The 17,591-nt window shown below is 45.3% G+C and overlaps 1 protein-coding gene across 3 annotated transcripts in view; it reads right to left on the reverse strand.

The window, feature by feature from the left end:
* The window catches only part of PRR5L (proline rich 5 like), a 97,678-nt gene that overhangs the window by 3,016 nt on the left and 77,071 nt on the right, over positions 1-17,591 (reverse strand). For all 3 annotated transcript variants that reach the window (XM_060176589.1, XM_060176588.1, XM_060176590.1), the window contains 3 exons: positions 16,087-16,178; positions 11,153-11,293; positions 2,346-2,472 (listed from right to left, as the gene is read on the reverse strand). In XM_060176589.1, coding sequence (XP_060032572.1) covers positions 2,346-2,472; positions 11,153-11,293; positions 16,087-16,178 — 360 coding nt within the window. The remainder of the gene's footprint in view (positions 1-2,345; positions 2,473-11,152; positions 11,294-16,086; positions 16,179-17,591) is intronic.

Genomic DNA, 17,591 nt, shown 5'->3' on the forward strand with positions numbered 1-17,591 from the left:
TCTCTCTCTCTCTCTCTCTCTCTCTCTCGCTCTATCTAGCTCTCCATTCCACTCAATTTCTGGCTACCTCTATCCAATAAAGAAAAGGAAAGAAAATAAAAGAAAGAGAAGAAAAAGAAAAGTGACAGTGCTGGAAGGGAGGATACACACAGATATGTGCACATACATATACATAATACACACACACACACACACACACACACACACACACTTCCACACTCACTCCATCAAGGCCTTGTACTCTCTGCAGCAAACTGACAGGAAGAACGACTCTCTGAGAACCCCCATGGTATTAAACAAACATATGTGGTGCATGTACCCACAGAAACTCTCCTTCCCCTGAGCAGGCACACGGTATGACCCTGGGGACGCCTCTTGGGGACTCAGATTAAGAGGCACCAGTAGCTCCCCTGCAGTAGGTGTGCCAGATGGAGTGAACACATGTCATGTGCCTGCACCAGAAGGTGATGGCTCACCCCAATTGCCCTTGACCACTCCCGACCCTCCTGAGGCCCCCAGCAGATAGGGAGAAGCCCTGTGTCCTTGGTCTTTTGTCAGCTAGGCATCTCAGTACTCACTCTGCAGGCTGAAGCACCCAGCTCACCTGTCTTGCCCTCACTCAGGCTCCTCCCTGTTCTAGCTGTGAACTGAGCCCAAGAAGGAGTGCAAGCAGGCGACCAACTCAGAGCTAGGGGTGGCAAGAGATTTCCATTTCTCCTCTGGCTGGTTCACTAGTCTGGGACCAGCACCTTCAGATCAGTTGGTGGCAGCTGTGGGAAAACTGGTGTCTCTGGAGAAACAAAGGCCGCCCAGAAGTTACCTATAGGCTTTTTGCCTTTTTCTTGCAGTTACAAAGCCCAGGAAGGGGTGAGAACCTCACTGCAGGCTGTTCCTCTGCCCACTCCTTTAGAATTTAGTGACAACCACTCCATTAAAGCACGAAGAGGGGCCAGAGGCTTTCAAATTCACTACCTCTGCGCTTCTCTGGGGTCACCTCAGCCTAGGGACATAACCTGCTGCCCAGCTCATGACTAGTTTTGGCGAGTTTCCTACAATATGTCAGGCACCATTCCTGCTGGTGGAGACAGAATAATCAATGTAAGTTCCTGCACTGGGAAGACTTTTATTTCACAAGGCCACTGAGGAACATCTGATGATAAGAATTCCTTCACAGCCACTTCTCTACCTAGACTGTGGCTTTCTGAAAGAAGGAACAGTTAGATCTGGTTTAGCACTCCATTTTCTACACTATCTAGCATAGAGCCTAGTGTCAACAAGGCCCCAACAAGACTTATCCCTGAAGCCAGAGACCCTGTTTCCTTGCCATGAAAGGCCTGGAATACAAATGGATTTGTTTCTATGTCTGCAGAAACAGAATTGAGGGCTAAGGTTTGATTTTTGTCTAACTATACACAATGAATTGGAGATTAATATATATATATTTATATTTATAAATATATTTATATTTATATATATATCCTTGACTCCAGGGTTATTGCTGGGGCTCAGGCTCAGTGCCTGCACTATGAATCCACTGCTCCTGGTGGCCATTTTCATTTCTATTGGATAGGACAGAGAGAAGTTGAGAGGGGGAGGGAGAGATACAGAGGGAGAGGGACAGAGAGACACCTATCTGCTTCAACACTTGTGAAGCAACCCCCTTGCATGTGGGGAGCCAGGGGTTTGAACCAGGATCCTTGAGTGAGTCCTTGCTCTTTGTACTATGTGCGCTTAACTGGGCATGCCACCAGACCCCCTTGGAGCACTTCTTCTTCTTCTTCTTCTTCTTCTTCTTCTTCTTCTTCTTCTTCTTCTTCTTCTTCTTCTTCTTCTTCTTCTTCTTCTTCTTCTTCTTCTTCTTCTTCTTCTTCTTCCTCTTCTTCTTCCTCTTCCTCTTCCTCTTCCTCTTCTTTTTTTTAAGAAAGCTACATGGATTTTATTCTGCCTCTCTCTCTCTCTCTCTCTCTCTCCCTCCCTCCCTCCCTCCCCCTCTCTCTTCTTCTTAAGCACAGTTTCTGGTATCAGATGCAGAAAAATTAACATCACAGACACAAGAAAAAGATCAAAGACATGGATCAAAGCAGTGGATCAGACAAGAACCAGCAGCCCAGAGGCTTGAGCTCAGTCCTCTGGAGGAATCCCCAAGTGGGGAGGACAAAACCTTAACACTAGCCAGCTGGGAAATGGAGAAATGTGAGTGATTAACTTGCATGGATTTTCAGGGACACACACACACACACACACACACACACACACACACACACACGAACCAGAGGCTTTGGCAGGCGCTCAGAGAGACAGGCTGTCACCAAGGCGGCTGGCAGCTCCAGAGCCATGTCCCTTACCTAGCATGTATGTGGGACCCGTGGTGCTGCGGTTGTCACTGATGCCAAGAAAGGGAGACACCACTTGCTTCACCAGCTCCTCCAGTTGCAAATAACTCTCACTTGGGCCTGAGGGCTCGTGAACACTCTGGAAATGAACAAACAAGAAAGACAGAGGTCAGTCAAAGTGCCACAGCCAGCTGGCATTTGGTCACCAAGTCCTGAATGTCATCTGAATAGGGAGAGGGCAATGAAACTGGCAGGTAACATCCTTGTGGCTGAACAATGGAAACAGAGCCCTGAAGCTGGAGTCCCTGGTCATGGGGTCGCAGTAATGGAACTGTCCCTGACAACTGCCCAGTGGGTAGATGCAGTCGATGTACAGAGACCCCATTCCCCAACAGCCCAAGGGAGAACAGACCTTCATTATCACCCTTTCAGAGATAACCAAAAATAAAATAAAATAAAAAATAAAATATACTGCCCTTGGAGGCAGTATAGTGGATAAAAAAACAGGCTCTAGGGCAGAGGGTAGATAGCGTAATGGTTATACAAACAGACTCTCATGCCTGAGGCTCCAAAGTCCCAGGTTCAATCCCCTGCACCACCATAAGCCACAGCTGAACAGTGCTCTGGTTAAAAAAAAAAAAAAAAAAAAAGGCTCTACCCTTCCCCACTAGCGGAAGAGACGCAGGCTGGGAGTATGGATCAACCTGTCAATGCCATGTTCAGCGGGGAAGCAATTACAGAAGCCAGACCTTCCACCTTCTGCATCCCACAATGACCTTGGGTCCATACTCCTAGAGGGATAAAGAATAGGAAAGCTATCAGGGGAGGGGAAGGGGTACAGAGTTCTGGTGGTGGGAACTGTGTGGAATTGTACCCCTCTTATCCTATGGTTTAGTCAATGTTTCCTCTTTATAAAAACAACAACAACAACAAAAAACCAGGCTCTAGAGCATGAGGTCCTGAGTTCAATCTCTGGCATCCCACGTGCCAGAGTGATGCTCTGGTTCTGTCTCCCTCACTAATAAATAGATGAATCCTTAAGAGGGGGGGCGGGAGGGAGAGGGAGAGAGAGAGGGAGAGAGAGGGAGAGGGAGAGGGAGAGGGAGAGGGAGAGGGAGAGGGAGAGGGAGAGGGAGAGGAAGAGGAAGAGAGGAAGAGGGAGAGAGGGAGAAGTAAGTTCCTCTGTCTGGAAGGCATCACAGTGGACAGAGTGCTGGACTTACAATGTCTGAGGTCCCGAGTTCAATCCCTGGCATATGCCAGAGTGATGCTCCAGCTCCCTCTCTTCCTTCTTAAAAAAATAGAGGGTTTGGGGGCCAGGTAGTAGCATATTGATTTAAGCTCACATAGTGTGAATTGCAAGGATTCCTGCTTGAGCCCCTGGCTCCCCACTTGCAGGGGAGTTGCTTCACAAGTGGTGAAACAGGTCTGCAGGTGTCTGTCGTCTTCCCATCCTCTCAATTTCTCTCTGTCTTATCCAATAATAACAAGAACAATAACAATAAAAACAACAGCAACGGAAAAAAAAAAGCTGCCAGGAGCAGCTGTAGGTACCAAGCCTTAGAGGTAACCCTGGAGGCAAAAAAAAAAAAAAAGAGAGAGAGAGAGAGAGAGGTTTTGGGGACCAGGTAGGTGCATGATGGTGGAAGGAGAACCCAACTTGGAGATAAGAGTGTTTTGCAGACACCTATCATGGGGAAATCAGAAACTATACTCATGTGTCAATAACTGCTGTAAACAATTGACTCCTTAAATAAAATTATAAAAAGGAAAAGAAAAAAAAAAGATTCAGAGGGCACTAGCCCCTTAGACAGGAAAACACAACTGAAACACCCAAGGTTAAAGCCCAGACTGTCTGTCGCCAGAGCCCATCTTACTGCCACTTACTGATGGGTTAGAAGAGAAAGTGACACAGGCTGTGGGAAAGACCAGGGCTACAAGAGAAAAGGGAGATTCCTTTTGGAGCAAGACACACAGTTGGCACCACAAGAAGGAGTCAGTTCAAAGGCCCAGCCTGATGGGCGTCCTCAGAATTAAGCTCCAAGTAAACACCAGTTCAAACAAAAGACCACAACGGTCAAAACTGAGAAGGAGCCAGTAAGTAACCAGTGTTCGCTAGAAAGCCAGAAGACTCCTAAAGATTTCAGTTTCAGGATCTGGTGCTGAGGGGCTGCAGGGAAGGAGAGAGATGAGACTCTGAGGGGCTGTGCCCGGAAATTCTCTCAAGGGAGTTAGATTTTTATTTTCTGCCTACAGGCTTATTGCTGGGGCTCAGTGCCTGTATGAAGAATCCACTGCTACTGGTAGCCATCTTTTCCCCATTGTTGTTGTTGCTGTCATTGTTATTGGATAGAACAGAGAGAAATGGAGAGAGGAGGGGTAGACAGAGAGAGGGAGAGAAAGATAGACACCTGCAGACCTCCTTCACCACTTGCGAAATGACCTACCCCTGCAGGTGGGGAGCTCAAACCAGGGTCTTTGCACTTCACACTATGTACACTTAACCACTTGCACTGCCACCTGGGCCCCTAGCCTTTTTATTTTTTTAAGTACAAGAAACTCCTGAGACTAGATTTATTTTATTTATTTGTGATTTCTACTTCTCTGGTGGTGGTTTCCTTATTTATTTATTTATTTATTTATTTTCACAAGATTACAGAGCGTAACTCCACATGGGGGTTGGATTTTAAATAAGTCTCACATCTTCACTCCCTGTATTAGCATTTGTAAGGGAAGACAGCCAGGTGGAAGGGTGGGCAGGGCAGACCCCTGCAGCCTGAAAAGGCAGAAGATCTACCAAGCTTCTTTAAGAGAATAGAACAAAAACTACAGTCATTTATCTGGAACCAGAAAACACCTAGAATTGCCAAAACAACCTTGAGGAAAAGAAACAGCAATGGAGGCATCACACTCCCAGATCTCAAGCTATATTATAAGGCCATCATCAAAACAGTCTGGTATGGGAACAAAAATAGGAACACAGACCAGTGGAACAGAATTGAAAGCCCAGAACTAAACCTCCATACCTATGGACATCTAATCTTTGATAAGGGGGCCCAAAGTATTAAAAGGAGGCTCTCTTTAATAAGTGGTGCTGGGAAAACTGGGTTGAAACATGCAGAAAAATGAAACTGAACCACCTTATCTCACCGGAAACAAAAAATCAACTCCAAATGGATCAAGGACCTGGATATTAGACCAGAAACTATCAAATACTTACAGGAAAACATTGGTAAAACACTTTCCCACCTACACCTCAAAGACATCTTTGATGAAACAAACCCAATTGCAAGAAAGACTAAAGCAGAAACAAACCAATGGGACTACATCAAATTGAAAAGCTTCTGCACATCCAAAGAAACTATTAAACAAACAAAGAGACCCCTCACAGAATGGGAGAAGATCTTCACATACCATACATCAGACAAGAAACTAATCACCAAAATATATAAAGAGCTCAGCAAACTTAGCACCAAAAAAGCAAATGACCCCATCCAAAAATGGGCAGAGGATATGAACAAAACATTCACCTCAGAGGAGATCCAAAAGGCTAACAAACACATGAAAAATTGCTCCAGGGAGTCGGGCGGTAGCGCAGCGGGTTAAGCGCAGGTGGCGCTAAGCACAAGGACCAGCGGAAGGATCCCGGTTCGAGCTCCCGGCTCCCCACCTGCAGGGGAGTCACTTCACAGGTGGTGAAGCAGGTCTGCAGGTGTCTGTCTTTCTCTCCCCCTCTCTGTCTTCCCCTCCTCTCTCCATTTCTCTCTGTCCTATCCAACAACAATGACATCAATAATAACTATAACAACAAAACAACAAGGGCAACAAAATAAATAAATAATTAAAATAATTAAATTAAAAAAAGAAAAAAATTAAAAAAAAAAAAAGAAAAATTGCTCCAGGTCACTGATTGTCAGAGAAATGCAAATTAAGACAACATTGAGATACCACCTCACTCCTGTAAGAATGGCATACATCGGGGGTTGGGCGGTGGCGCAGTGGGTTAAGCACATGTGGTGCAAAGCGCAAGGACCGGCATAAGGATCCCGCTTCGAGCCCCTGGCTCCCCACCTGCAGGGGAGTCGCTTCACAGGCAGTGAAGCGGGTCTGCAGGTGTCTATCTTTCTCTCCCCCTCTCTCTTCACCTCCTCTCTCCATTTCTCTCTGTCCTATCCAACAACGAATAGCGTCAACAATGGCAATAATAATAACCACAACGAGGCTACAACAACAAGGGCAACAAAAGGGGGAAAAATGGCCTCCAGGAGCAGTGGATTCATGGTGCAGGCACCAAGCCCAGCAATAACCCTGGAGGGGAAAAAAAAAAAAAGGCATACATGAAAAAGAACAGCAGCAAAAAATGTGGGAGAGGCTGTGGGGACAGAGGAACCCTTTTGCATTGCTGGTGGGAATGTAAATTGGTCCAGCCTCTGTGGAGAGCAGTCTGGAGAACCCTCACAAGGCTAGACATGGACCTTCCATATGATCCAGTAATTCCTCTCCTGGGGTTATACCCCAAGGACTCCATAACACCCAACCAAAAAAAAAAAAAAAGAAAGAAATGTGTATACCTATGTTCATAGCAGCACAATTTGTAATAGCTAAAACCTGGAATCAATCCAGGTGCCCAACAACAGATGAGTGGCTGAGAAAGCTGTGGTATATATACACAATGGACTACTACACAGCTATTAAGAACAATGAACCCACCTTCTCTGACCCATCTTGGATGGAGCTAGAAGGAATTATGTTAAGTGAGCTAAGTCAGAAAGATAAACTCAAAGCAGAATTTGACTGAATTTGGAGTAGGGCACCAAAGTAAAAACTCTGGGTTGAGGGTGAGGGTGGATGTTCAGCTACATGGGGTGCGGGGGTGGGGGCACAGTCTTTTAGTGGTGGGAATGGTGTTTATGTACACTCCTATCAATTTGTAGTCATATAAATCACTATTTAATTAATATTAGAGGGGAAAATTGATTGAATTTCTCAAACTTTTTAAATAACAGACTTGAGTCTTTTTAATACATAGGCTGAGTCTTTGATATGTTGACTCTCTTAAAAGCTTAGACCAGGGAGAACAGAAGGAACCGATGGTACAGCTATATACAAATAATGTCAAAGGACATAAAATATGGTGATGTTGTGTATGATACAGCAAATCCTAACAAAGGGATATTTCAAAGTTAACCCAACTGTCACATAATGTGATTATAGCAATAACTATCTATTGTCTTCTTAAACCCTAAGACAGCAGGAACCTCCTGCTTCCTCTTTAGATCCTATATTTCCCCCAGTCCTGGAACCTCTAGGGTGGGTCTCACCTTCCTGCATGCTTCTCTCAATTCATACCAAATGAAATTTTATCCACAGATCCCAACCTAATCAATGAAAGGAGTACCACCACAGCATGCTTCACTTCAGACTGTCCAGAGATGTTAGGCATGGAATGTCAACCCTTCACCCTCATTACTTGGGTGAGACCTTTCCTTTCATAGGATTCTCTAATTCCATTCCAGGAGGTTCACGTCCTAACAAAGTCCCAAAACCTAGATATAGACCAGGTCCCATGAGATAGAGCATATGTCCACATGTATCCATAAATTAGGGCAAAATATATACCTGAAAGCAAAAATACACAATAGTCTGTAGTGAGTCAGTATAAAGTTCATAATGAAATAGTGTCTAAATAGACTTAGATACCCTCCTCACCTACTTCTATTACAGTTTTCTCTCTCACTCACTCTAAAGCTAACCTCATCAATGCAAGGACTGCAAAAGCTGAATAAGGGCAAGAGACTGGCATACTTTAATGATGATTCTTTAGTCACTATCAGGCCACCCCATCAGCTGGGGCCCTATTTGAGGAGTCCTGAGATTAGATTCCCAAACAGACATGATGGGCCTAGACCTCAAATAAATCCCTCTCTCCATTGTTACTGGTCTGAAGCAGGTCTGCAGGTGTCTATCTTTCTCTCCCCCTCTCTGTATTCCCCTCCTCTCTTGATTTCTTTCTGTCCTGTCCAACAACAACATCAATAATAATAATAACAATAATAACCACAACAAGGACAACAAAAGGGAAAAAAATAGCCTCCAGGAGCAGTGGATTTGATTCGTGGTGCAGGAACTGAGCCCCAGCAATAACCTTGGAGGCAAAAAAAAAAAAAAAAAAAAAAAAAAAAAAAAAAAAAAAAAGAAAAGAAAGAAAGAAAAGGAAAGAAAAGAAAAGAAAAGAAAAAGGAGGACACAAAGCTATGAGAAGGAGCTCTTTTTTCTGAGTCAGATGGGACACCTGGCCCATATGGCAGGAATTTCTTGTAACAGGAATGGTTCCAGGGCAGACCACACTGCCCCAGCTGCTCAGATGAGCTTGGCTTGGGGGAAAGACCTGCATTTGTCACTGTCACACTCCCAGGCTCCACAGCTCTCAGTGGGAAGAGGAAAATAGCCAGAACTAATCCCACAGGGGCCTCTGGGAAATAATGCCAAATGTTTGGCCATCTTAGAAGTTTATGGGGGTGTTTCCAAGTCCTCCAGGAGACTGCAGAGGTGAGGCAGGATAGCTGGGAAAGGAGTAGGGAGCAGAAATAGCTGAGTAATGGTGAACCAATCCCATACACTCTTATAAATCACTATACAACCTTGAGCTAGTCAGCCAACTGCTCCAAACCACCTACAAGAAGGAAAATGGGTACTATTCCTTCTCCTGACTGTCCAGGCACTGAACACAACCACAGAGTTTCACTGATCACTGGTCTCAGACTGAGAGAAGCATCCTAATCATTGCCCTTAAAGGATTCCTTCCTTCTTTAAAATTTATTCTTTAAAGTTTATTTTATCATCATTGTTTTTTATTTATTTTACCAAGCATTGCTCAGCTATAGTTGATGGTTGTGCCTGGAAATGAACCTGGGACCCCCCCACACATGTGATTCCTGTGTGCAACTGCTATGTTATCTTTCTGGTCCAGGGGTCTGTTGTTTAGTTTGCTTTTTGTTGGTTTTTTGTTGTTGTTGTTGTTTGGTTGTTTTTTTTTTTGTTATTGTTGTTTGTTTAATAAAAGCATTGCTTAGCTCTGGCTTATGGGGGTGCCAGGAATTGAACCTGGGACCTTTAAGCCTCACACATGAGAGTCTGGTGCATAAACTGCTATGCTATTTCTCCAGCCTGTCCACTACCATGAGATTTCAGGCCATAGACCTGGGACCAGTTCTATTCAGGCTGTTGCTAGCCAGAATCATCATGTGCTGAACACATGTTTAACTAACTCACTCTTTGCCTGAGCCCATCCTAGGTTCTGAAAGCACAAAAGGTGGGGGAGACCAGACAGACCTACTTGGAAGGGAGATGGGGTCAGCTGGGGCCCTAATTGGGGAGTACTGAGATTCCCAAACAGACATTAAGGACCTAGATTTCGAATAAATCCCTCTCTCCATTGTTACCGATCATTTCTATCAACAATGGTAGAGAATGTTCCATCCTCCGAAGGGAGGCTGGACAACATACTCTATGCTACACCTGAGGAAGATGGGTCCTGATATTGGGGCAACCTGGAATGTTCCTACTCATGACCAAAGAATGTGAGCTCAGATCTACAGGGATGCAGAGGTCACGGCTCCTAAGCTGAATATGGGCCCCAGATCACATCAAATCGATGGGGTTTACAATCAACAATATTTATACACCTTTCCCATATTAGGGAGATACTCTCTTCCCTGATCCAGCCTTCTGGTCCTTTTTCCAGCCATGACATCATCTCCCCAGACAATAACTTGGATCCACTGGCATATCAGATTTCAGGCTCAGGGGAAAAAAAAAAAAACTAGTATAGCCACAGGCCCTTTGGAATATAACTAAAATATGCCTACTAGCTATCTACAAAATGGAGGACCCCCCAACTCTTCATCTGCACTATTCCAGCCTTTAAGTCCATGATTGATCAACAATTAGTTTGGCTTTGTATGTTAACTCTCTTTTCAACCACCAGGTTTCAGATGCTAGCATGATGCTGACCAGACTTCCCTGGACAGACAGCCCCACCAATGTGTCCTGGAGCTCCGCTTTCCCAGAACCCTTCCCCACTAGGGAAAGAGAGAAGCAGGCTGGGAGTATGGATTGACCTGTCAATGCCCATGTTCAGCGGGGAAGCAATTACAGAAGCCAGACCTTCAACCTTCTGCATTCCACAATGACCTTGGGTCCATACCCCAAAGATGCTGAATGACTGTACAGCAAATGAACAAATGGACTCATGGACATTTGACAATAAGAAAATGAGGGAGTTGGGTGGTGATGTACCCAGGTGAGCACACAAGTTACTATGTACAAGGACCCATGTTCAAGCTCCCACTCCCCACCTATGGGGGGAGGGCTTAACAAGTGGTGAAAGCAAGTCTGCCGGTGTCTCTCTTTCCCTTTCCCTACCTCTCCCTTTCCTTTTCATTCCTCTCTATTCTATAAAACAAATTAAAAAAAAAAAGACCACCATTTGACCAGTGGTCAAAAGACCAGTGGATTTGTTGTGCAGGCACTGAGCCTCAATGATAATCATGGAGTCAATAAAAGAAACTAAGAATGAAAAGAAAAAAGACAGAAAAGTAAGAGAGAAAGAAAGGGAGAGAGGAACAAAGAGAGACAAAGAAAGGAAAGGAAAGGAGAGAGAGAGAGAGAGAGGGAGAGAGAGAGAGAAAGAAGATAAATTAATGAAGCCAAGCTGAGGTGCTCAAGTCATTCAGTTCCTCCCTTTTCACCCCAGGCAGCAGTCTCCCCACCTCCCCCGCTTCCTGGGCCTTAGGGTCATGCCTGCTCTGGGGCCTCACCTGCAGGATGAGCAGCATCTGAACAATGGATGAGGGTGGCTGCGACCGGGCCAGCAGCAGCAAATCCCCCAGCTTCACCTTCAGCAGGACCAGGTCACGGAAGCCCAGCAGGGAGATCTGGCGGATGGTCAGCTCCTGGCCCTGAAGACGGAAGAAGAGGCAGAGGTGAGAGCTTGCTAGATCTGCCATCAGAGTACCTAGGACCGAGGACAGGACAGGACAGGACAGGACGGGATGGGGTGACTGCCAGGTCCAGTGGGGCTGCCAGAGAGTCAAAGACTTAGACCCTGCCTCTCTGAGTGAGAGCTTCCTCCATGGCTTCCTCCATTACTCAACCTGCCTCAATGATAAAGATGATACAAGACACAGATAATCAGGGCACATTTTCATGAGTCCTGTGGGTGGTTGGGACGAGGAAGATGGAGGAAAAGAAGAGATCTACACTGCCTCCCATGTCAAGACTGCTTCTTCAGCTTCACCTGCTTAATTTTTAAACACCCATCCCAGACCAAACAGGCAAAGAAGGGAAAATAGCAGAATTCTCAGACTTAACTTGTTTTATCCCCCCAAGAGCACAGGTCAGCTCTGGCTTAGTGTGGTGCTAGGGATTGAACCTGGCACTTCAGAGTCTAAGATACTCAAGTCTTTTTGCATAACCATTACACTACTTCCCAATTCTTCTTAGACTTTTATATAAATGAATGTGACTTACGAAGAAAAAAACTGGGATTATTGAAGGAAAGGGACCTGTTTAACCCATCTTTTTGGGGGGGGTGGGGGTGGGGGGAAGGAGAGGCTAGAAAGGACAACTAAAAACTCTAAAACCTGGCAATTATTAAGCTGTGACTGTTGCCAAGTATGATTTAATTATGTCATTGACATTGCTTGTGTTACCACAGGTCTTGACTGTGCTCAGTTTTACTTCTTGGGTTGTCTTTTTCATTCAGAGAGAGACACAGCGAGAGAGGTGAGGGGGGGAGAGGGAGAGAAAGAGCTTTCCCAGAGCCACCAGAGCACACTCCCCAGGAGGTGCCAGAGTTCAAGCCTGGGATGCATGCAGATGAACTATTTCTCCCTCTGCCCACTCTCCCTCCCACCATATCCTTTTAAATATTCTAAATATGAAGAACACATTCATTCCACATAACCCCTCTTTGAGGTCTCTTTGTAGGTACTATTGTAAAAACCCACCTGGTAATGAAAACCCTAAATTAAAACCAAGAGTAATAAGTATTTTTCTTTTTAAAAAAATATTTTATTTATTTATTTTTTCTGAGAAAAATAGGAGGAGGGAAAGAACCAGATATCACTGGTACATGTGCTGCTGGGGACTGAACTCTGGACCTCATGATTGAGAGTCCAATTCTTTATCCACTGCACCACCTCCCAGACCACAATAATAAGTATTTTTCCATTGTAATGCTGTGTTTCCAATCTTATTTATTTATTTATTTGATAGCCGCTAGGGTTATCACTGGGGCTTGGTGTCTACATGACGAATCCACGACAAATCCATAGCTCCCAGTGGCCATTTTTTCCTTTAAAATTATTTATAAATATGTTTTTAGATAGAACAGATAGAAATTGAGAGGGGATGGGGTGATAGAGAGGGAGAAACAGAGAGACACCTGCAAACCTTCTCCACCACTTGTAAAGCATACCCTCGGCAGGTGGGGAGTGGTGCATGCCTGGCCTCCCTCAATTTCCTTTGCACAGAGAGATATAGCACAAATCCAGATGGCCGGCTCTTGGTATAGCCAAAAATAACATGGGCACCTTCCCAAATAGAACCTAGCTTCCTACCCCTGAGTCTGCTCAGAGTGAAAGAAGCTTTCCATTTCCTGTAGCTCTGTACAGAAATCCAGGCTCAAGTGGTCTGGTCAACCCTTTGATCCCCTCTCCCCTCCAGCCCTCAGAGACACAACCAAACCGTCCACACCGGACAGCCACCTCCTTGGATGGCCTTCCTCAACCATCCCCAGCAGCAACGGTTCCTTCACATCTGTCTGCTGACATCTCAAACTTTCTATTGGTGCACCACTTCCCAGTGCTCAGAACTGGTGGCCCATTTGCCTGTGTGCCCTCCTTCTTCTCTGGGGAGCAAAACTAAAGCAACCGTCCACATTCTTACACACACTTGGATACCCAAGAACAAATGTGTGCAGCCAGGGGGCAGGGTTTGCACAGACACGTATACATGCAGGAGGGTTTTTTTTAAATATTTATTTTTATTTTATTTATTCCCTTTTGTTGCCCTTGCTGTTTTTTTTTATTGTTGTAGTTATTATTGTTGTTGTCATTGTTGGATAGGACAGAGAGAAATGGAGAGAGGAGGGGAAGACAGAGAGGAGGAGAGAAAGATAGACACCTGCAGACCTGCTTCACTGCCTGTGAAGCGACTCCCCTGCAGGTGGGGAGCCGGGGCTCGAACTGGGATCCTTATGGCGGTCCTTGTGCTTTGCGCCACCTGCGCTTAACCCGCTGCGCTACAGCCCGACTCCCATGCAGGAGGTTTTGAGAAGTCCACAGATGGACTGAAAAGACGACACCAAGTGTCACCACTTGCAGTGAGTGTCCCAAACTCAGGGGTCCCCAAAGTGGAGCCTCTGGATCAGTAGCAGTGAGATTAGCTAGGAAATCTGGGGGAGAGATGGATGGCGGAGTGACCAGTTGTGACCAGGCTTCTTTTCTTTTGCCTCCAGGGTTACCGATGAGGACAGAGAGATATTGAGATGGGAGAGGAAGACAGAGAGGGAGAGAGAAAGAGAGACACCTGCAGACCTGCTTCACTGCTCAAGAAGCATTCCTGCTGCAGGTGGGGAGCAGGGGCTCGAACCCAAGTCCTTGTGTATATATAGTACTATGTGCATTTAACCTGGCGTGTCACCACTCACCACCACCTCCCTTTTTAAAGAGAAATAGGTTAGTACCATCTTCAGTCCCTACCACAGGACTCCTGTGAGGTTGTGAGTTATAGTGAGTGTTAATTTTGGCCTGCCTATGGTGACACAGGGGCCATAACCATCCAGATGTCAAACTCCTCATTCTAAATCCATTAGTATCTATTTGCAATGCTTTGTCCAGATGGTGCGCACACACACACACATCCATTCTACCAGCCCCTATGTTTCCAGATAAAGACATGGGATGACCAGCCAAATCTCAACTGAGGGGCTGAGAGATAGCTCACTTGTAGAACACAAATTCTCCCCCACACAAGGACCCAGGTTCAAATCTTAGCCACCACATGAGCATAATGTGAAAAGGAAGCTCTGCAAGCAGTGGAATAGTGTTTTGGTGTCTCTCCTTCTCTTTTCCTTACCCTCGAAAAAACCATACAGTCCATTGGGAATAGTGGAATCCTGCAGGTGCAAAGCCCCAGTGAAAACCCTCATGACAAAAACAACAACAACAATGAAAACAGGAATAAACAAAGAAACGAAAGACAATATATGTCCCAAATATTGTACTGTTTGTTGCTCACCTGAAAATCAAATTAAACTCGGCATCTTGTATTTTTATTTTCTAAGTCTATTTTTATTTTCTAACCCTACCTGTTGGGTCTTGGGCCTGTCTTTTCTTTGTTTAATGCCTTAACCCTAACACCTAGACCCTAAGCGCTAATAGTGTAACAGGTCTGTCTTCTTAGAGGATGTACTGCTGCCCAAGGAGTGACTCTGCAGGGAAGGGTGAAGCCTGTGGTCATAAGGATAGAAGTGTCTACATTGTCAGCCCTCTCCTGGGATTCAAAATGGGGCTGAGGATGGGCACAGGAGAAGGCACAATTCCAGTCTTTCACTGGAAGTGCTGGGGGACAGTCAAGGGGTAGGTCTGGAATGGTTGATGGACTCCGCAGATATGACCTACTGATTAAAAAAAAGTTGTGATATAAATGTAAAAGAATTCTAAATTTCTGTTTTCTTTTTAATTATATTTATTTATTTATTGGATAGAGACAGTCAGAAACTGAGAGGGAAGGGGAATGCAGAGAGGGAGAGAGACAGAGAGACACTTGCAGCACTGCTTCACCACTCGTAAAGCTTTCCCCCTGAGGTGGGAAGAATTCTAAATTTCTTTAGAACACCACTGACAGTAAACAAAGCATGGTGGGCTCCTCCTCTGGTACGATGTAATTTTTATATTACTGTGTCCCATGCCTGCCTGTACTGAAACAAAGCCTAGTGTAGGGAGTGGGTCAGTACTCACAAGAGCACATAACAGTTTAAGTGTGTGAGAGAGTCTTGCAATTAGCCTCTGCAGGAGGGTAGGGGGGAATCAACACACGTGGGAGGATGAAGTGAGTTCATGGAATAAGACCAGCAAAGACATGCGGCTTGGCTTCCCTCTGCATTCATTATTCTGCTGGAGAGAAAGTGGCACCCTGCTCAGAGAAGGTAAATGCTTTTGCCCAGTCCAGTAGCTCTATCTATACCACGTGGCTTCTTATCTGCAGGGATCAATCCCTCATAGAGAGCGAGTAACATTAGTCCTTTCCCACCATTTAGGAAAAACTTGCTTAAAAATTAATTGGAAAAAGAAAATGGGAGGAGGGAGAGAAGAAAGGGAAAGGGGGGGAAAGAGCCTTTCTCTCATCTTACCCATCTTCTCTATTTCTGAAAAGTAAAAAACAAACCACTCAAAATGTATAAACCAACATAGTCAAAACCAACATATTCAAAACCAACATAGTGACAAGAGCTGACAAACTGCTAGGCAAGCAGGCCCTTTCCCTCTCTTGAGGGCTGAAGGTTAAATATAGAAGCAAGAGAGCCCTTCAAAGATCTCCAGGATTTTTGCCAACTCTTATTGCCCAATCTCCTGGCTACTCCCGCCCCCCAACCCCACTCCAGTCACAGCCTGGGTTATTGAGACCAGCAAACAAGACAGAAGGCTGAGGCCAGGCTGGAAGGAGGGCATTCCCCAGTGAGACTGACCTGAACTGGATAAAATATTGCCTGCAGGGTGGGGAGAGTCTCAGTGAAGAAGTGGTCCCAGACTTCAGCCAGAACCTCAATGCGATTTTCACCTACACAAGGACGAGAAGGTGGGAGGGGAGAAAGAGAGAAAAGAACTCATTACTTGCAGGAGGAGCCAGAAGACAGTCCTATGTGGGCTGAGGGTGGGGTGGGGTGGGGTGGGGTGGGTATGGTGAAGGGCTGGGAGCTCATTTCCTATGTCTGAGCTATACACGTTAGTTATTCTAGCAGATAGAGTTAGTCATTATAGTATACACTATATTATAGTTCGTTATTATAGTAAAGGCGAATACAAACAAGGGTCAGTGAAATAGCTCACTTGGATAGTGTACTGCTTTGTCATGTGTGTGACTGGGGTTTGAGCCCAATCTCACTCACCGCATTAAGGGAAGCTTCAGTGTTATAGTCCCATTCACTCACTGTCTGCCTTTTCTATCTCTATGAAAAGAGGGTGGGGGTGGTGGCATACTCAGTTCAGTGCACATGTGCACATGCGCAAGGACCTGAGTTTAAGCTCCTGGTCTCTACCTGCAGGAGGGAAGCTTTAAAAGTGGTAAAGCAAGGCTGCAGGTATCTTGCTGTCTCTATCTCTGTCTCCCCACCCCCCTCAATTTCTCTCTATTCTACCCAATTAGTTAATTAAGAAAAGAAAAAGAAAGAGAGAACTGTGCAAATGTGCCTGCTATCCACCCATTCAGAGAAACTTAAAAATCATGTAATAATAGCTGGCATTGAGAGAATGGTTACATTATCGCTCGTGATCTAGTCTACTTATCTGTTCGCTATCTCATGAACAGCTGCTAGTATGCCATCCTACAGACTCCATGAGGCCAAGTATCTAGCTCAAGGTCACACAACTAGAAGGCAGAACTGGGAATCTAGAACTCATGCTCTTGACTAAAGCAATCTGGAAAGATCGTATACATGAGTGTGGTGATTCCCCATTAATGACCCAGGTTTCATATTCCCAGAGGGTTAAAGAATAGGAAAGCTATCAGAGGGGAGGGGATGGGATATGGAGTTCTGGTGGTGGGAATTGTACCCCTCTTATCTTATGGTCTTGACAGTGTTGCCATTTTATAAATAAAAAATAAATAAATAAATAGGGTTGGGCGGTAGCACAGTGGGTTAAGCGCACATGGTGCCAAGCACAAGGACTGGTGTATGGATCCTGGTTTGAGCCCCCGGCTCCCCACCTGCAGGGGGGGGGGTCACTTCACAAGTGGTAAAGCAGGTCTGCAGGTGTCTATCTTTCTCTCCCCCTCTCTGTCTTCCCCTCCTTTCTTCATTTCTCTCTGTCCTATCCAACAGCAACGGCATCAATAACAATAATTATAACCGTAACAATGATAAAGGAAAAAAAAAACAAGGGCAACAAAAGGGGGGAAAATGGCCTCCAGGAGCAGTGGATTCCTAGTGCAGGCACGGAGCCCTAGCAATAATCCCGGAGGCAAAATAAATAA

This window comes from Erinaceus europaeus, chromosome 17 (genome assembly GCF_950295315.1).
Source record: "Erinaceus europaeus chromosome 17, mEriEur2.1, whole genome shotgun sequence".
In the NCBI taxonomy this organism is placed as follows: Eukaryota; Metazoa; Chordata; class Mammalia; order Eulipotyphla; family Erinaceidae; genus Erinaceus; species Erinaceus europaeus.